Raw genomic sequence first — 22,080 nt, 5'->3', positions numbered from 1 at the left:
CATAATACCAATTAAACATAACTGGAGGTGGAAAACATACTCTCTCACTTGTACTAAAGTCAAAATAGCAGTACGGGTATTTGTCTAAAAAGACTCATTTCCTTAAAGGTACAGTGTGTAATAAGTGACCACTAGATGTCACTATAGCACGCACACTACGGTGGCTCAGAGATACCAAAGTCCGCAAGCCTACCACCAATTCGTATTTTGCGTAAGCAGACGAGCAACTCGGCGAGTGACAGCGACTTGGCAGCCGGTGTGAAGCCCGGCGAGCGACGGCGAAAGACAGCAAGCCGGTGTCAGTACCGGATGTGATCGAGCTGCCAGATCGTATCGGGGCCGCCTAACGAACACGTTACGCTACAGGATTGGCCGGAAATTATCCAGTTGACGTCGAACATTGGAAAGAAAATATTAAAGATGTAATTCAATCAACAAAATGTACGGACCGAAATTGTAAAAACGTATATAATCCTAAGAATATAAACGCAAGATATATTGAATAAATGATAAAATTGATTGAATACATGATGAATACACAAATTAATTGCCTGAGATGTAACAAATATTGTCAGTTTAGAATGTTAATTGTTCCTATTATCATTAAGACTTTTTTTTGTGATGTATTGTGATTGTGAACAGCTAAAAAAGAAAATAAACCAAAGTGAATTGCACATTTCGTTAGCTCTGCAGTAGTGACGTCATTGGCAAGCGCGAAGGCGCTTCAATCTATTTTATTATTTCTTCAATCTTTAAGTATCCTGCTTTTATATTCTTAGGTTTATTCATGTTTTTAGAATTTTAGTCCATATATTTGGATATTTCAATTTCATCTTTAATAATTTCTTTCCAATGTGTTACCGTCAAATTCTTATCATATAACTTTATTGAACAATTGTAAACGGACAATTTTCAGCCAATCCTGTAGCGTGACGTCATCTGTAGTCGACCCCGATACAATCGAGCAGCCCGATCACATCTCGCACCGACACCGGATTTAGCCGGAGTAACTAACGAGTGCCTAGCGGGAGTTAGTTTGAGCCATGGGCGAGAGTGGCTAGCGAGAACGGTTAGCGGAAGGATAAAAGCTTGTGAGAGCAAAGCAGAAGGTGACAAGTGACGGGAGCCTGTATCACGGGACTCGGCGGCAACCACCTGCAGGCCCCAGCTGTGGAACGTAAGCGGCGGTCAACCCACTCGATGCAAGTACCACCAGGGCTAACTACGTTTGCCAAGTTGTCCTTTGGGCATCCGTAGTAGGAAGATGGCGGCGAAACATTTCAGCCTCTTGTAAGCTGAGGCTCCAGCCATGTAATATAATTAATGATTACTAGACCTATGATTATATTTTAAAAATGTATGTTGATGTTAGGGATGCATCGAAATGAAAATGGTCGGCCGAAAATGAAAAATGCTTGGCCGAAAACCGAAACGCCGAAAAAAATTATACATTTTTACTATCATTGCATCTATGCAGGTCTGTCGCTACCCGGAGATAGTGGAAAGTGTTTCCGTGTTTAAAACTGTTGATAGCAATAGTGCTAGTATTAGCTAAAGTATTTAGCCCGGCGACCGGGAAGCGTTCGAGGGACTCTTATATAAAAAAATAATAATAATTAAAAAAAGGAAGGCGCTGCGGGAGAAAGAGAGTCTCACCTGTACTGCAGTACACAGCAGGTCTGTCCTTTTTCGACCCACTTAAATGTTGTGCACCAAGCGACGCGACGCTCCTCCGGTGTGCGCAGTGACGCCGGGAGCTGCTGCTGCCGACCGGTGCAAACTCTCACGGTGAAAAGCCAGCAAGAAGAAAAGGCGGCGGACACTCACCCCTGCGTTCGCTGTTTAATTCAAACCCGCTTGCTTGCAGCGTTTTTTTGCTTGCGTCACCGCAATCTATTCCGGCCATATTTTTTCGTCTTTAATTTTATTTCGGCCGAACATTTTTCGGTGGCCGAATATTTGGTGCATCTATATGATATGATAGAGCATATTTTTTTTGCATATTTTTGAAATTAATAGTGGGTTTTAAAATATAATTATTTGTTCACCACTAGGTGGCGCTAAATATTTCACACTGTTGCTTTATTATGCTGCATTGTGCAGTTCAAAAAGGTAATAGTAAAGCGTTTTCTACATCATACATACTCCGCCAATGCAAAGATCTCAGACTTTTCTTCTTCTTCTTCTTCTTCCCTTCAGTATACAGTGTATGGGGCAAACACTCCAGTTTCTTGGGGGTGAAGTGGTGGAGGGTGACATCATGCTTGTCCCCGCAGACAATTAGTGTTAGCGTACAAAACAATTATGAAGGAAACTGAGAACAGCCCAAACTCCAGCTCAGACTCCCAAGAAAAAAATAAAAATGAGTTTATTTGCACGTGCAACCATGCACAGGCTTGACACAGAGGTTGCAGTTACGCTGTAGGCCAGAGGTGGCAGTCACGAGTAAAATAAGTGTTAAACTCCGCAAAGCACCTTTAAGCAAAAGACGTCAGCATTTTATTACCCAGCGGCCCACCAGGCTTTCCTTGTCCCCCCCACCATGCTAGGAAGGAGTCCGTATAAAACAAATAATGTCCAAAGTCTAGGATTATTTCACACTTAGAAAATAATATAATAATTAATAGGATAATTGGCAGTCCTGTGGCCAACAGAAGGATTTATTCACATTTGAAAGTCCTTCGTCCACAAAAAGCCGATCAATTCGCTTAAAGCGTGGAAATTCAAGACGCTACACTAGTCACATAAGACTTAAGTCCTTTGTTCACACAAGACACAGCGCATTTGCCATAAATCATTCTTTTAGCTGACAACATCAAACAATTAAATTGACGTCATTTTGACATCATGTTGTCACTCGCAGAGGTTACAGATGTTTGTTCTTAAAAGTAGGGCATGAAAGTCAAATGTTTTTGCGCTTCGTTATATTCTCCCACTCCTAGTTTTCCTGAAAATGTGTAAAAATGTTCCTTAAACTCCCGAGTTTGACCTCCAGGGTAGGAGGGCCCCCAGACGCCTTTCTCGAACACTCCGCCAACAGCCATCGTAAACATCACTTGTGTGTAGTTTATTGCTGACAGCCTCTATTAGTGTGTAATCCAGTGGGACACATCTGGGTGGTGTAACTATGGTCTACTCAACCCCACCCCACCCCCAGGCCGCTCCCTTAGGACGCCCATCTGGTTTGTGCTAACAACAGGCCGCATTTTACATTGCAGAAAAAGAAAAACCCACTCCCTTTTTCACCCCTCTGCTTCCTGCGGTGTTTTCAACGAGGGATCTTCACATATGTACAAAGGGTGTAGTTGTAGAGAGCAAATATAGAAGGAACATGCGCCTTTTTTATTTTCTTCAAATAAGCGTGAGGTGGAGCGCCCGTTCATACGAATGATAAGTTTTGTATTTGTGTTGTGATTATAGTAAGGAAGTTGGCAAAATATTTCCCCTTTGGAAAACAATAATGCAATTAGAATTTTATGTACCTGACATGCAGTCTTTGTAACATTTTGACATTCCTAATGACCATGTAAGTTTACAAAGAAGCTAATTTTAATGCATTAAATCAAACAAATGAGTATGAATGTAATAAAAAGTTATGGCTTGCGCATCTCACGATTTCTTAGTTTAAAATGAAGTTAACCACTCTAGAACACCTCAGGTAACAAGTGACAATGACGAGCTATGTTAGCAGTTATCAAACATTTCGTAACTTTACAGATAAGTTGAAACATTTTTAGGTAGCGCTAGCCGCTACTGATAGCAGTTGTATGCAATCATCATTTCTTCACTTAACAGGCAAGTTTAAAAATAAGTTAATTACTATAAAATGCTAAATCGATAAAACTCTGGTTGATAACACGATGACAAGGAGCTAGTGAGTCAACAGCGATCTCGTGAGTGGGTAGCAGTAGCGGCTGACCTTTAGCAGTCATCATCTTCATATCACGTTGTTCATCTCTCAAAACCACATCCTTGTTCTCCAATTTTTTTAAAAGCTTCCAAAAGTCAAAGAAAAAGGCTAAATCAATACAGCTACCTTTTGATAACAAGTGATGACACAAAGCTAGCCAGTCGACAGCTTGCTACATAGCTAGAGGGTAGCGCCAGAAGCTAATGTAAGCAGCCAATGTTATCTTCTTCGTCTTCTCACGCTCTTCTTGTAACTTCTAGGTCCTTTTTTTTAATATATATATCAGAAACCACCACTTACAAGTCAAAGGGAAAATATAGTCAATAATATGTTACCTTTATATAAAATGAATATAATATAAATATCGTCAATAAAATGTTACCTATGATAAGTGATGAATCATGGCTAGCTAGTGGCTAGCTTTAGCAGCTAATGTTTATTAAGGTTGTTGTCATGTCAATCCTTTGATGCTCACTGAACTAAGCCCTCGTAATCTGTTGGGAATCTGGTATGATGAACTCAAATTTTGGTGAGACTTTTGAGGTATATTTTTACCAAAAGGTTAGGTTGCTTGTGTTTTATTTTATTTTTTAGCAGGACCCTGAATGTTGGTTTTAGGGACCTGTGAACACAAGATGGATGCCCCTTCCCCCCGAATACAAAGGCAGTCAATTGTGGTACGTCTGTGTGCGCTGCTGCCTGCCGCCGGCTGTTTCCAATCAAGATCAAATTTAAATGGTAATTGCCATCTATTCGTGGCGGCGTTCAAAACAAGCGCGCCTCCTGCTCGTCTATTCTCGCCGGTAAAATTAGAGAGCCGAGCTTGAGGCCTGGCGCGGGCCACTCGCGTTTTTCTTGGCACAGTGGGACTTTGTATGTCGGCGTTTGAAGCAGACTGAAAACGAGAGAAAGGAGGGAAGAAGGGGACGAGGAGCCTTTTAAGGACACTGTGATCTCATGAGTCATTCAGCGGCTGCGACGACATGTTAATAGAACACAACAGCCGCCGTTTTTAGGTGGTGATCTTATAACAGCGCAACTTGGCTTCGCTTTGATTAAGGCGTCGTTTCTTGACTTTGATACGCGTTATTTTTAACGTAGCTAGAGTGCCTTACACTATTAAAATACACAATGATGAGCGTTCCCGTGCGCTGGAAAGAGCTCCTCGTACTTTTGAATTATGCAAATGACATTGTTGAATGATAAGCATGAGATCAGACTTTTGGTAAAAGCTGTTGAAGCACTTACTGGGGCTGCATTACACTATCATGATATAGATGGAGATGTATCTGGTTAGTGTTAGGGTCGGGGGTTAAGATGATGTTGCTGAATGAATAGTGAGGTTGGGGGGGGGGGGTTACAATTGTGGGTTAGCGGTTAGGATGACACTTTTCTGCAGACTTAGCATTAGGGTTAAGTGTATGTCTCTGTAAAGTTGGATTTAAGGGTAATGTCACTGGAGATTTAAGATTGGGGTGTAGTAGGGCAGTGCTTGTCAATTATTTCTTTTATGGCCTCCCGGGAAGAAGAAAACATTTTGTGTCTTCTCCGCGACGACTATCGGTAGTATCATTTGTAGGGCTGCGTTTAAAAAATCAAACAGTCGATGTCGAATTGATTTTCATTTTTGAGCCTGATATTGATTTATAAAACCATCAACCGGTTATTTTAATATCTCTTTTTTCTATAAATTCATATTAAAAAAGATGTAACTTTTAAAGGCCTTTTTTTTTTTTTATCTGAGGATTTTCTTGAAATTTGCTGTTCATATTAATTTAAAACTATTTTCTTACACTTATGAAAGACCCGACTTATTGCTCTTTGAGACGATTGAGAATCATTTTAATTTATATTCACAATTATTGAATTAGAATTCTGAAAATATTTTCATCTCATCCTTGCGTGTTTGCGTAACACTAAAGTGGTTATAACACGTGTTACTTTCATTAATAAACTAAATCATTGAATCAGTTACTGCATCCGCAATTTTTTGGGGGAAATTGAATGTTTATGGTGTTTTTATCATGTCCTTGATAGTTAAGGATTGATGTTCCATAATTAATTAATATCGATTGAATTGAAATGAATCTAAATGGAATCGAGCTGAACTCTTGAGGAAATTTGAATCGATACCCAGCCCTAATCTTTTGTCGATGAAATTGTTGTAAGTACACCTCGACATAACATTGTATCCTTATTAACGCCAAAGAAATTCCTGATAAATCATTTTTTATGCTGTTTCGTGAGGATTTGTTCACTGCAGTTCATATCTCCTGCTCTGTGCTGTGTGTACGCATGCTTGTTTGCACCTTAGCCACTGCCACCTACTGCAGTGGATGTGCAGTTGCATAAAAAAAAAACACATGTTCCGTGGGGGTCACAGAAAGACTGGGTTAAGGCCTCTATACACTAATCCAACGTTGGCCAATGTGATGACGTCTGCCATCTGTGGTGTCTGCGTGACCGTCAGTACGTCGCGCCATAAAAATGACGGAAATGCACACTGCAAAAAAAACGACGCCGACAATTAGGTACCTTCGAGGCAGGGATCCCTATTCGTTATTGTTTTAAAAAGACAAGTGGAAAGCTCTTTACAGGGGCAGAATATAAAAACGTAAACAAATGCGTACACCGCCTATAGTTTGGCTTTCATTATTCAATCGACATACCCTTTAACGGTGATGTCATACAAATGCTGGTTTGTCTTGAAGCACAGCGACAAATTCATCTTCTCGATCTCTGTCCACACAGACAGTCCAAAATAATGCAAAGGGTGATAATGTGCAAAAGGCGCGAAAGCTTTTCCGCCGCTTGATATGCGTTCGTCACGTCCTGACCTTGCCCCGTGCGCTGATTCGCTAGTTAACAGTCAATCGGAGCGATCCGATGTCACGACGGGCCGATGAATTGGCCGAAAACACCCCTCAGACGTCCGTCAACAGCGCCAACGTTACGACGGTGATTTATACGGGGAAATGTTTTACTGTAGTCATGTGTTTATTTTGATTGTAATTAGCTACAAAAGCAAAAAGATCAAAACATGACCTCATCAAAGCTATGACTAAAAATTCATCAAAATGACGACTTAACTCGTCTTGCCACTTCTTCTTCTTAAAAGTGTACTTGGCTGGATTGCATTACTGTCTCACATGCCAAACCTTTTCCTGTTTACATTCTTGTGACTAATAAGAGTAGAAAGCGCTTTCACTTGGTTTGACATGATGAATTTAATCTCGCTTGAATTTTTTTTTTTTTTTACCCCAGTGTGAAATAACCCTCATCAAGGATGGGAAAAACATGCTATCATGTCTAATGTCTATTTCCGAGTCTCATTTTCATGGAAGAAATCACGGTTTCTGGAAAAGGGAAAAGCTCTATTTAAGTACAGTATTTATGATCCGAGATAAATGTGACCCTTTGCCCAATGTAGAGTTCCTCTCTCGCCAACGTTGTTAAAAAACGGACGGCACAAAGGTTCGCGTCACCTGAGAGCCATTTTCGTGACTAATCTCCGAACAATAACCTTCTGTTACAGCCGTTATGCTTCTGAGCTTTATTTAGCAGCGCTCGTGAGAGCCGCTCCACTAGTCCACTTGATATTTCTGGAAAATAAATCTGAACAATTTGCGGGCCTTGAATCGTATGAAATTGTTATAAATATTGTTCTTGAGAGAATCGGATCAATGGAAAATTCTATTTATTTATTTATTTTTATTTATTTTTATTTTTAATTCATTTTTTTTCCTTTTTTGGAGAGCTCAGTATTGTTCATTCGGTAATTTTATTGTCATCATCATTGCTCTCTTTATTTTTTTTTATATTAATGGAATCATTTTTAAAAAGGATTGTTACAGTATCAGTTTATAGTCTTCGAATTGGATCCCGAAATCGTCGGAACGATACAAAATGATACTAATCAACTCCGTTTATTTTTAGTTTTTGAATCAAATTGTGTTACGTCACATTGTTCTGGAATCGAAACGATTTAGATATCATTCTGGAATAAAATTTGTAACCATAAAAAAAAAAACATACATATGGGCTTGTTTTTGAAAGTAAATCACTGGCGTCGGGCCAAACCCTCATAAGTCACAAATTTGGTAAAATAAAATAAAAAATCCAAAATCGATACTATTGGTCAGTCCACACGTGTGGGTGTTATTTTTTTTTTTTACAAATTATTTACCAAACTTAAGTTAAATATGCAATATTAATGATTGAGCAAACATGACATTTTGGGCGTCTCCTGAAAAGTGAACATTTTGGAAGTACAAGGTTTCGGCTTGACGCCAGTCAAATGTTTTGAGTGGCGTGACAACCGAAAACACCCCTCATGTGACAAACTGAAAGTCACAATAACTATGAATCAATAATATTTAATTCCGAGTTATATCACATTGTTGTAGTTAAACCCAAACTAGTCCTTGAACTGAATTCGACCCATGGAAACTATTACTAAAAGAAAAATACATATATTTTTAAAAATAAATATTACTTTTCTATTCTCCAGAAAATAATTAAATAAATAAATAAATAAATATTACTCACATCATTGTTAAATCAAATTGGAACCAACCATAGAAAACTATACTAATCTATACTTAAAAAAAAAAATAATAATAAAAAAGAGAGCAATGATGATGACATATCAAATCGTTAAAATTATCGAATGAACAATACTGAGCTCTCCAGGAGAAAAAAAGAAAGAAAATTATACTAATCGAATATGTTGAAAAAAACACATTGTATTAAATTTGATTGTACTCTATCATAGACCTTGAATCAAATGGAATAAAATTGCATTGTTCTAGATCAGACAAATTCCATTCTTGGATCAAATCCTTAACAATGCAAAATGATATTAATCACACTAATCACTGTATTTGATTTGTTCTCAATTCAATAGTCTTGAAATGAATCAAACCAAATCACCTTATAATGCACTGTTTGTCAATTGATCCAAATATCGTTCTTGGGTCAAATCAGAACCGCGGATAATGAATCCAATTGTTTTAAAAATGAATGCGACTGCACTGATTTCTAGTCTTTTGAATGGCATCTCATGGCGTATTAATTCTGTTTAGGTATCCACCGGCTCACCTCCCAACATGTGAGAGCCCCCCCGCCTAGGTGGACCCCCCAAACTGTGAGCGGCCGCCGCTGAGCCCTCCTCGGCACGTCGACAACAGTCCGGTGCTCTTGTCATGTGGGTACAACACGGAAGAAGACTCCCGTTACCCCAACTGGTCTTGCCGTCTTTATCGTCGCCACCGTCATGGACCGGAATAAACGCAACTCTATCGCCGCGTTCCCCACGCGACCCGAACGCCTCACCGAGGACAGAGACGGTGTCGGGGGGCTAGGGCTGTGCGAGATGGGCATCGGACCGCCATCGCAGGTCAGTCAGACACTCAGTCCATCAGCATGATGACATGGAATCTGTGTTAGGAGAAATACATTTTCACCCCTTTGCACTAACTATATTTGCAGTGTAAGTGTATAGTGTAGTTGCCGCAAAAAATATTTCTCCAAATTATTTTTTTGCTTTTAATCCACATTTTTTTTGTTTTTCCTCTTCCCCAAAAAGTTCATTATTTTTTATTTTTTAATCAAAAATACAGTGAAACATTTTCAGCCTTTTATTTTTATTCACAGTTTACTCGATTTAAAAAAAAAAAACAAGTTTATGCTTTATCAGATTTTTTTTCTTTATCCCCCAAATTTCTGAAATTTTACTTATTTTTTTTATACAATTTATTGTGAGTTTTTTTTTATCCTAACAACTTCTGAATAATTAAAAAAAAATCCAATTTAATTGGGATTTTTTTATTCTTACAACTTCTGAAACATTTTTTTTATAAAATTTTGTCGATAGCTTTTTGATTGCAGCAACTTCTGATTTAAAAAAAAAAATAAAAATGTATCTCCAATTTTGTCTGGAATGTTTTAACCCCAAATACTTTTTTTTAAATCCAATTTTGTCTGAACTTTTTGATCCCAACAACTTCTGAAACTTTTTTTTCTAAAATCTGAAACATTTTCAAAGTTAGTGTTTGTCCTCAATTTTTTTTCTCAATTTGTGTTTATTGAAATTCGGCAATCATCTGAAACACATTTGTTACTTTCCCTCCAAATTTTGTGTGATTTATTTTTAGCATTATTATTATTATTGTGTGTGGGTGTGGGGGGTAACTTTTCCTCCAAATTTTGTGTGATTTATTATTATTATTATTATTATTATATGTCTATGTGTGTGTGTGTGTGTGTGGGGGGGGGGGGGGGCGTCACTTTTTCATCATTAGCAAAATCCTCTGGATTTTAGTTTATGCTAAAAAAACAAACAACCAAATCTTTTAACCCCAATTTTTTTGTTTTATTATTTTTCTTAAATCCCAACAATCTTTCTGGAATGGTTTTATTTTATTTATTACACATTAATACACAGGCATTTTCAGTGGACGGCCACAGCATAGTACAGAGGCAGAAATTTAAGGACACGATGTTGGACAAAAGTACTTGACTGTTGCTGAATTGTGAATCTCTCTTCCAGGTGGGTCGAGTGTGCCCTTGCCCTTCATCCTACAGGGCCCTCATCAGTGCCTTCTCCTGCCTTACCCGCCTCGACGACTTCACCTGCGAGTGGATCGGCTCCGGCTTCTTCTCTGACGTCTACAAGGTGGGTGGGAATCGATTGTGGGAATTGCTGAACGGTGACGCAGAGTCTTTAAAGTGTAGAATTACGTCAAATGAAGCTGACGGTCATTTGTGATGTTTTGAGGTCAAGATGGACGCCAATCACTTAAGAAGCGTCACACAGGAGGGGGGTGGGCTGCTGTTAATGCTGTCCCTTATTCCCTTTAGCCATCAGTCTTGTGAATGGCAGTCACGCGAGCATGAGGAGTATGAAATTAGGTTGGCATGTCCATCATAAATAGACTTGCAAAAAAAGTTTGAAGAACCCAATATCGAAATGATTATTTTGTAGAAGCCATTTTAGCATCATTTTTGGCGTATTTCAGGAACTCCTCCAAGTTTTGTCTAATTGCTACCTGATTTGAACTGCGTAAAATAGACACATATCACTAAAATGTGCCTTAAAATAAAAAAAAAAAGATTTTCCACTGAACTACACGTTAATTGTATTAAGTAGATGTTATGCTGTTAAATTGTATCTTGATCAAGCAACCACACAATGTACACACAAACAGCTGAACTTGCTGGCAGGCTGTACATTTTTGTTTTGGGCTTAATGCCACATTTGACACATGTTGGACCTTCATTCGCAGTATGATTCAGTTAGCAAGCTGACTATACTGTCAAACAAGGTTTTTACACCAATTGACATTTTTTTATGACATATAAAGCTTGCCAACATCCAGAAAGGCTATCCAAGGATTTTAATAACAAATCATCCAAGAATCTCTCGATTGCCTTAACAACCTGTTTTCCTGCAGCTGCGCATAAACCAGCGTGACGGCATTTCCGTAAACAATGCTCTCGTCACCACGTACGTGTATGATTATGAAAATAGAATATCACTTTCCCCTATCAAGTGTTAGATATTATTAACATTTAAATTCTTTATTTTCATATATTAACCATTGTTATACATTATTAACATCTTAATTCTTTATATTAACCATGTTGAAAGGTTTTATAGACGTGTAAAGCAAGTAGTGTTGAACTCAGCATAATTTGACCTTAAGATGGGACATTATTTGGTCTAGAAGTTCCTTCTCTGTGGGAAAACACATTTGGTCCTTGAGAACAGAATCTGTTTCGAACACGCACCCCGGACTCTGTTTTCGCCATCGCTCACGGAAAAGTACCCAGAGAGTATGTTTTGTCTACAAATGAAAGAGAGGCGGTCTTTTTAACTATAAGAAGCCATTTTACACGCGGAAGAGGCACATTCGGCGCTCTGAATTCCACCTGTTAAGTGATGAATTGGAGTCTGTTACGATGTCCAGAGATCTCTGTTAGATTAAAATCATTTTTGCAAAGGTGTTTTTTCTTACATTAAATCTGTCTTCAAGTTTTGGAACACGCAAAGAGGACAAATATTTTTTATTCCTCTTTCACAAGTAACTTGTTGTGGACTATAAAACCATGTAAAAAAATAAAAATAAAAAATCACTTATTGCACACACTTTAGTTGGCAGAGCAGTGTGTGGGTAAATGACATACATCCGACTCAAGGAAATACATTTTAATTAGTGTTCTGTTTAGGTGAACGGTATGGGATTTTTTAATAGGTTTTAGGTGAGCTAATGAATACACACACACTCGCACACACGCACATACACATGCTCACTCACATACAAAAAAAAAAAGAGCAATGATGATGACATGTCAAATCGGTAAAATTACTGAATGAACAATACTGAGCTCTCCAGAAAAATTTTTTTTTTTAAAAAAAAGGAAATACATTTTAAGAGACTTAAAGTTACCATGATAAAGATCAAGAGTTGATTTTATTTTTTATTTTTTATTCTGATGAGGACACCAAAGGGACTTTGATATTGACCCAGATGGGCGCTGCAGTTTTTTTATTTTATTTTACTTAATTTTTTTTAGAATATGGTACCCAGTTTGTGGGGAAGGATGAATTGCAGTGAAGTTGGAGAACAGGGAAGAAGAAGGGGGATGTAAAGTGTGAGGAATAGGGTCGGGGGCAGGGAAGTCAGAAGATGAACATTGGGGGGTGGGGTCCTTCTGACGAGTGGCCATCTGTTGTTCCTGCTGTCCTGTCAAGCCAAACCCCCTCCCTCCCTTTCCCCCCCCCTACCAGGCATGCTCACATTAAGAATTTAAGCTAAAACTGTATAATCGACTATATGGCATTTATCCTCTAAGATTAAAATGTTGATTAATACATCATACATGCATACATCATGTCCTCATCAGAATCACTCAGTCGTCATAAATGTAGCAGATTAAAGAAATTCTGAAGTTTTTCTTTCATTTTATAGCTTTTTTTGTTTGTTTGTTGGTTTTACATTCGAGCTGCTATGCTAACTACAGTGTGTGCAAGAGGTACCAAATGAAGGTCGTAGTTAATTGTTCGTGTTATTTGACAAAGCGAGACATTTTGATGATGTATATTCTACATCCATTATCATTTTGAACCTGTATTTGCTTTGTCCACCCTCATTATCAATCAAAACCTTATTTAAACATGCTGCATTTTTTATGAATGAAAACTGCAGCAAAGTCTTGTAACTATGTAATAAATTAACAGGAACAAAATAGAACAAATATTAAAGGGTAAAGTACCACTGATTGCCACACCAACTATATGCACATGCTATTCTATTTGTGCATTTAAAGACACACAGAGCGATTAAAATACAAGAGAAAAAGATTAATAAATTAAGAGATAGACCGATATTGTTTTTTCAGGGCCGGTACCGATATCAATAATTAGTAGTCAAGGACGCCAATAACCGATATTTGGAGCCGATATCAATTTTCACTAAAAGCGAATGTATTGGCATCAAAATTTGAAAAAAATACAAACTTCAGCTCTTAATTTTTTTGAATTTTAAAGCGTACTGGTATAGGCTCCAGCACCCCGCGACCCTAGTTAGTAGTAAGCGGTTAAGAAAATGGATGGATGGATGTCTATTGAACAACATTTAAGGTTTGCAAAAGTTTTTTAATTTTTTTATATCTCAGTCAATTGACATCTTTGTTTTAAATATCTAACAAAAAGTTCTGGGATGTCCAAGGGGCCGCAGCATGTTTTCAAAAGTTAAATAAAAACTTAAGCAATTGTTTCCTACAGTAAATAAAGTATTCCAAAATTTCAAAATATCTGAAGTATAAAATGTTTACATTTTTAGGGTCAGCAGCATCTCTGAAAATTAAAAAAAAAAAAAAAATGAATTAAATTAATTCCCTGAAGTTAACCCTTTTTTTTTTATGGATCTATTATCAGCTCTGATTCTTCAAAATGGCCGATGCCGATATTCACTAAATGATGAATATCGGCGCTGATAATCGGCCCGGCCGATAATCGGTCTATCCCTAGATTAAATTAAACAAGGATGCGAAATAAGGAACCTAATTATGCTATATAGAACAGTAAAATTTATAAAAGTTACCACATTACTTATGTTTACTTTCAGAAAAGCTCAAAGTGACCCGACAAATTGTTAACTGACATTGGTTTTCTTAAGTGTGTATGAGGCCGCGTGGCAACATCCTTTGCACAATGATGCCGTTTTATAATGCAGTGTTGCCTGAGGGGTCGAAGGTCACGGGCATCCAATGTTGGTTTTTCGGCCTTGCCGCTTAGAAGTCTCCAGATTTTCTGAATCTTTTGATGATGTTATGGATCGTAGCTGGTGAAATCCCTCAATTACTTGCAATTTTACATTGAGAAACGTTGCTCTTAAACTGTTGGGACTATTTGCTTACCCACTTTACACCATCATTGCTAGTGAACAATTGAGCCTTAAGGGGGGGGGGCTTTTATATCCTGTCATGTAATTCACTTGTGGAATGTTCCAAACATTTTATTTTTTAATTAAGCATCGAAGGCATCGAATTCAAAATGTGTATTCCGTTGAACATAAATAAATAAATAAAGGATTTGCGAATCATTCTGTTTTCATTTGCATTTTACACATCCCAACTTCATTGGAAATGTGGTTTGCATATTTGCAGATATATTTATATATATATATATATATATATATATATATATATATATATATATATATATATATATAAATATATCTGCAAATATGCATATATATATATATATATATATATATATATATATATATATATATTTGCATATTTGATTATTGAATCATGTTGGTGCATTACATGCTAACATTAGACAAAATGTCCACCATGTCCTTTTCCACTCTGTCAGCATGTTTCACAGTGTCTGCTTCAAGTTAACTTAAAATGAAAATAATGTGGGAGTTTGACCGATATGCATTTACAGCATAACATTGACTTAATACAATATAAGTTCAGTGGAAAAGCTCAAATTGTAAGTGGGGCGGTAAATAGGGAAGTCTCAAAGGACACTTGTGGTTGACTCTTAAGCAGTAGTTGTTGGACTAAAATACAGTAAAGTGTTTTTTTGTCAGTCAGTAACTACTCGGCGTTAGACTTACAACTGATGCTTTTGTTCCTGTCAACCAACATTTATGACCATTGCATAATGCTGAGATGGTGTGATTTGCTTGTCAGCGTGTGTACTGGGTTACGTGAGCATTATCTAACCAACCGCCTGACGGATGGAAAGCATCATGCCCAATCAAGGCGAATCGATCCATGCGCGTTTGTTCCATTGTCTGATGGTTGACCTCGCTTCATCTGAAATGTATGCAATGTTTTTTCCAGCAATGGCTAATCCGTGTCTAATTTCAATGGCTTCGTTGCAGGTGTGCCACCGAGCGTCGGGTCAAGTGATGGCGCTCAAGATGAACAAGCTGAGCAGCAACAGAGCCAACATGTTGAGGGAAGTGCAGCTGATGAACCGCCTCTCGCACCCCAACATACTCAGGTACGCTCCCGCGCATAGAAATACATGGAAAAAAATATGAATTCAAATTCTGTCCATTATATTGAAAGTTTTTTTTTTTTTAAACAATCATAAAAACTAGAGCGTGACATTTCTTATGAATACCTGCACAAATAAATACAAGAAAAGACGAGACAAATAGAAGATTCAAAGTTTCAATTGCAGTCATGTCATTACATAAATAAAATTCAAATAAATAACACAAGAAAATGTGCCAAAACAAACAAAAAAGCATATATACAAGACATACCAGAATTCAATATTAGAACAATTTTTTCCAATTAATATAGAGCAACGTTTAACACTGTAAAATACATACAATTAAAAAAGATTATTAAAGGGATTTTTTTAAATTTATGATCATGATGATTCCAGGTTGCTCACTGGCCATAACATTAGGAACACTTGCACAGACAAAACAATTTCAAAAATAAAAGAGAAAATATTTAGAAAATGTGAAATTAAATGTAAATACATAATACCGGTAATCAAAATAGAAATAAAGTGAATTAGAACGAGATAAACAAGAAATTAAAATTATTTTTAAATCAATTATTTTTCTTATTACCGGTGTGTGTATATATACACACATCATATTAGGGCTGTCAGCCTGTCGCTATCGAATATTTTTTTAATCGATTATTCTATTAATTGTATAATTAGTGTACTACAAAACCATTTTTTCCTCAATTACTGTTTATTATTAACCAACAATCGGTGTTTCTTTAGTGATTGAAAAAAAATGAACTACAGTAATTTCTGGGCTATAAGCCGCTACTTTTTTCACTTTTATTCGACCCTGCGGCTAATACAAAGGTGCGGCTTATCCATCAGATCACAAGGGGGCGCATTATAAAGGAAGCACAAGAGCATCAGGCAGAGCAAAACAAACCAAGTGAGCCCATATACAGTAGAAGAGACAGAGCGAGACAATTTGCACCCTCATTATGGAAAAAAAAAGTAGCGAGAACCCGGTGCGGTAACATTAAAACACCTGCGGCTTATAGTCTGGTGTGGCTTATATGTGTAACAAACTCGAGTATTCCCCAAATTTAGCTAGCGCGGCTTATAGTCAGCCAGGTGCGCCTTATAGTCCAGAAATTACTGAAAGCCGCAATTAAGCAATATCACATGAGATGGATTGATGGTTTTGTTTGATGATCTTTTTGAAGGAACTGATTTGGTCACTGTTTTCCAAAGTAAATGTAGATGTTTTTAAATGTCTTATTTTGATCAAACACAAGAATGAATCAGTCTGCTTTCATGAAGGGCAACAGAAATCAGTATATTGTTACTGTTGATAGGCTGAAATTGGAGGATTTAGACAATTTTAAGTTAAACGATGGCTCTAAACGATTACATAATTTATTTAAAATAGTGTTCAAATAATTTTGGATATCGATTACTTGTTGATTAAGCAATTAATTATGTTGCCTATTATTTACGTTAGCTATGTAAAAGTCAATTTACGTTAGAAGGCAGCAGCAACGTTCATGCCCCCCAGTGTGTTGTTGTTTTTTCTGCATTCTGCAGTGTGTGGGTGGGGGGACATGCATGCATAAGTGTGTGTGCGTGTGTTTGTTATACAATGCCATCCTTGTTGTTTATGCCTCCTGCAGCAGGGTGTGTATTTCTGTGTGTTGTCAGCGGACAATGAAGGGGCTTGTTGTTTTCCTCCAAACAAGCTGAACTTTTCTTTGGCTTGTGGGAGACCCTCCATAATTGTGTTTATTCACAAGTTGATCACACACAAAAACAAAAACATACATTATCAGACCACCCAAATGTGACAAGAGTGGTGTGAAAAGCAGGGCAGCATAAATTTGATCTGAAGAATCAACTTTCAAAATAGATCTCAAAAGAAGAAAAAGGCGAATTTTGGATTGTAAGTTTTTGGTTCTCAAATTAAAAACAAGTTTAAACAAATAAAAAAAATGGCAGAATAAAAAAATCCCATTTGGGATTGGATAAACCAACAATATAACTTTATGCAGTTCTTTATCTTTTTATCCGTATTTCGGTCTTAGACTGCCCCAGAATGTGCAGCACAATGTGCATTTCATTCAATCACAAAGTGTTACAATTGTTTTTAATTCTATTTAATTGACCCATTGCTGTATATATATTTTTTATAACAAAACAAAAAAACACATTTGACTTTTTACTTTTTTTTTTGTGTGAGGCTGGAACGGATTAATGGTATTTCCATTTATTTCAGTGGGTAAAGATGATTTGACAAGAGTGTTTTGAGTTATAAGTGTGGCCAAAGAACAAATTAAACACTTTTTTAAATACAAAGCTCATTTTTGTCTAAGAATAATAAGATTAAACTGTTTAACTTATTCAAAATTAGTGATGTAACAATATCCAAACCTCACAATACGATGATTATCACGATATTGTGGGGAGGTTGGCAAGACAAAAAAGGTCACAGTATTGTAAAAAAAGAGCTCATACTAAAACACACACACACACACACAATATTGTGCTTTTGTACATTACAACAATGCATATAAACAACCTACAATCTCTAATAACATTTAATATTGAGGCACTTACTTGCTAATGCACGCGCACATATTGAGTTCCTCCAAATACTGACTCGGTTCACAAGCATATTACGTTCCCCTTCATCTGACCAATCGCGTGGATTTTAAACGTAGAAGGGCCAAAACATGGCGAATGAAAATTAAACTGCACTAAAAAAAAAAGTGCTAGAACTGCACAAATGGAAATCAACTTGACTTTTTTAAAAGATGTGCTGCTTTTAATATCGTGGCATGACGACGACGATATATTGTGGCAGTTTTAATATCGCTATATCACGATATTGTCATTATTGTTACATCCCTATTCAAAATATGACAGACCATTTAAAATGTCCTGTTTTTACTTTACTGTCCCAAATTTAAAAATAACAAAGAAATGTAATAAAATATTTATAATGATAATTTTGGATTGTATAGATTTTTACATAAGTAATAAATATTAATAAATGGTGATTCTGAAAAATGCCAAATTTTGTATTGATCTCAAATTTTGAAATGGATTAGTTTAATTGAAAGAATAAGAAATTGAGTTGTTCTTTCTTTATGAATATCTGATTTAAAAAAAACTCATGAAAGCAACTTGATAATTATTAGTATTTTTTTTTAAGTACAACAATGTTTCTTCCATCAAGCAAAGACCCACATTTGGTGTCTTAAACACTCCCAAGTGTCCCTGTTGCATGTTTAAGTACATTTGCGAGGACGACAAGGTGGACATCACCTTGATAGGCCAGGTGCAGCAAAAAGTTCTGGAACAGCAAACCTGCAGGAGGAGACAATTGTCTTGTCTGGTCTTGTCTGCTGCTGGAATCTCTGGAATTTTGGCTTTAGTTTTCATGCTTGTATGCTCTTTGTTTTCTATTAGTAGTTTGACTTTATTTTTGTTTAGTATGCAGTGGTTAACCTGTTTTTTAAATATTTGTTTGACAATCAAAAAGTGTGACTCAACAAGTCCAATTGTTTCTTACTGTAAAGGATCCCATAATAATAATAATAATGCTGTGGATCTGCAGGTTCAAGGGAGTGTGTGTGCACGAGGGCCAGCTTCATGCCTTGACGGAGGTAAGAACACATTTTTACAGTCCAGACTTTACTGAACTAGGTAGGCTGTGGATGTTATTCACGTCCTTCCCTGGCAGGTATAACATTTGCAAAAATAGACTCGTCATGAAATAGCCGACATGATGTGCGTGCGTGGCTGAACTCGGGTGGCGGCTTCATGCTGTTTTGCTGTTTTGCTGTTTTGTCATCTGACCCTCAATAGGCCCTGAGGGCAGGGGGTGGCGGCGCCGCAAATGGAGAATCAAGTCACAGTGTAGCTTGGGCACAGGCCTCATTTGCACTCACACCAACAGTATTTTCACCAATACTTAATTGTTGTGTGTTTTTTGGAAGTGACACTCTTCAGGTTTTTTTTATTGGCTAGAGATGTTTTCAAATTGGGGTTTATAGCGCCACCTGTTGTTTTGGTGTGCAAAATCATGTGGACATTTTTTGTTAAAGCTGCTATAATGGATAGAAGTTCCAAAATATATCAATGTTTTTTTTTTAAATAATTAAAACAAATCTCCTAGTGTTTTTTTTTTGTAAACCCAAGACATTTTACAAAATACAAACAAACAAACAAAACACATCATTTTCACATTTTCAAAAAACAAACATTTTTGTTGCAAAAATATTGAGAGAGAAAAATTGTGAATAAGTGAAATTGAAGAGGAAAGATATTTATAACCCCGCCCCCAAGTCCCCAGAGGGAGTCTTTTTAACAAAGACTTGCTATTTTTAATACTTTTGGTATAAACAACACTAATAAATATAAAAATGGCATATGGTATAAAAATGATACATAAATTTGAGTGTAAATAAATAATTAACAATTTTTTTTTACAGTATTCCCTCGTTTTTTGCTCGGTTAGAATACCCAAAGTAGTTAGCTTTAAGTTTTACATTTATTATAATTGTTTAAAGCTCTAAAACGCCTCACCGCACAGTTTATACACTGTTCTCTTTGAGGCATTTACAATTTCTCCAATTTTTCTCTTGTTTAAACATTCACAATGTTCATAAATTTTATAAGATAGGTACATTACTGTAAAAAAAAAAAAAAAAATGCATGCATGCAAAATTGCACCCCAAAAAATCTGCGAGACCGAGAAAAGTGAACCGCGTTATTGCGAGGGATCACTGTAACAGTAATTTTTCTATAGATGGATGGATATACATGCATGTTTATGTTCTTTTATTATATTATTATTATCATCATAACTATCATCATGATTATTAATACGAGTTTTTTTAATCCAAGAATTGGGATATTTAATGACTTTAATTCGGAAATCAAGAGGGAAAAAGTACAAATTAAAAAACACAGTAAATTTAAAATGTATGTAGGGATATTTTATATGATAGCACCCCCTTCCCCCCTCCCCCAATGAAAATTTATTTCCATCCATCCATTTTCTTTTCGGGGGTGCTGGAGCCTATCCCAGCTGACTTTGGGCAGTAGGCGGGGTACACCCTGAACTTGTTGCCAGCCAATACTATTTATTTATTTATAATAATGTTGCTTTGACATGGCCTAAAGTAATGCTATTTCCAGTAATAATCATCTGGACTAATTGCAGGATTATAGTTTTTTTCTAAAAGTTGCTAGCAAACAATGCGCCTTTGTATCACTGTGCGCACACACACACGCGCACACACACATGCAATAAACAAACAAAAAAAGAAAATCTGCAGTACTGAAATGTTTAAGACCCATGAAAAATATTATTTTAGTTGCAGCTTACTACACGCATGCAGGTGCCTTGGAGGATAGCAGCACTTCGCAAGCATCCAATCAGATTGCACTGATGTCATCCCAGTTGAGTGTCATTTCTTACTCAGAGTTATTTAACAGCATCAGCCTCTTGACCTAAATCCGAGCCCTGATCCGCGTTAACCACTCGCGTTCCGTGACGCCTTTACGTTAGGATTAGAGCGTCTTTATGGCGGGGTCAGCAAAGTTCTTTTTGGATCAAAGAGCCAAAGACGCCCTTCGCTCAGCAGAGAGAACTCCACTTCCTGCCGAGCAAATTGAAGCGGCGGCTCGCCTGCGAGTCTGGCGGGCCTGCGGGAGAGTTGACTAGTGACCCTGAACCTCGCGGTCCGCTGGCCAGTCTCAAGCATTTTGTATTAATGTGTGACCTCCTCTCTAAAACATCCAGACCACAAATGGCATGTACTACATGTTAAGGGACGCATGCATTTTCATCTGCATTATTTCTTTTTTCTATTTTTCCCCTCTAATATTTGTTAAATATATATCCAGTGGCTTTTGTGTTATTGTAATATTTTTATATATATATTTTTAAATATTTTTGTATTTTATAACATTTGTGCTTTTTTAGATAACACTATATTTTTTGAATGTATTTTTAATTTGTGTATTTTCTTTCTAATTTTATTCTAATATCTAAAATATTTTTATTTACTGGATAATATTTGTGTTATTTTCCCAATTTTTTTATTTGTGTATTTTCCATTGTATTTTTAGTGTGTTTTTTTTTTTTTTTTTTAAATAGATATTGAATTTTGTATAATTGTCTTATTTTGTCATTGTATTTTTGTATTGTTAGGAAGATTTTTTGGGTACTTTTTATGCATTGTTTAATTTGGTCCCCTAATGTTTGTGTATTTTCCCTTTCATATGTTAGTACTACAATACTTTTGAGTATGGACACATGGAACTGGCAGTGTGGCGTAAACCTTTTTGATTGGCAAATACATTCGAACCTATTTGCAAGTCTGCTGGGTATGCGTATGTGCAAGTAATACCCTGTGGCATTATGTGAAAAAATGTTGAACGGAAATCGTGCACTGCAGACGTAATAGATCTTTTTTTTTTATATATATATAAATATTGTTTACTAATTTTCCAATGTATTGGTACTGTATAATATAGGCCAAATATTTTTTCCTTTATTTGTGCAAGTCAATGCTGTACCTCGTGGCATTATTTAAAGAAAAAAAAAAGGCTACATTTTTAGCATTTAGCCTAAAAGTACTTACAAATATGTTCGAATGTATTTCCCAGT

General features: G+C 36.6%; 1 protein-coding gene across 3 annotated transcripts in view; it reads left to right on the top strand.

Moving 5' to 3' along the window:
- Positions 1-22,080, top strand: part of tesk2 (testis associated actin remodelling kinase 2) — a 31,079-nt gene that overhangs the window by 3,623 nt on the left and 5,376 nt on the right. For all 3 annotated transcript variants that reach the window (XM_077558208.1, XM_077558207.1, XM_077558206.1), the window contains 4 exons: positions 8,995-9,308; positions 10,461-10,586; positions 15,316-15,437; positions 19,018-19,066. In XM_077558208.1, the coding sequence (XP_077414334.1) occupies positions 9,186-9,308; positions 10,461-10,586; positions 15,316-15,437; positions 19,018-19,066 (420 nt within the window). In that variant the 5' untranslated portion in view covers positions 8,995-9,185. The remainder of the gene's footprint in view (positions 1-8,994; positions 9,309-10,460; positions 10,587-15,315; positions 15,438-19,017; positions 19,067-22,080) is intronic.

This window comes from Vanacampus margaritifer, chromosome 2 (genome assembly GCF_051991255.1).
Source record: "Vanacampus margaritifer isolate UIUO_Vmar chromosome 2, RoL_Vmar_1.0, whole genome shotgun sequence".
Classification (NCBI taxonomy): Eukaryota; Metazoa; Chordata; class Actinopteri; order Syngnathiformes; family Syngnathidae; genus Vanacampus; species Vanacampus margaritifer.
Note: the sequence above shows the minus strand (reverse complement) of the source record. Positions and strands in the feature narration are given on the sequence as shown.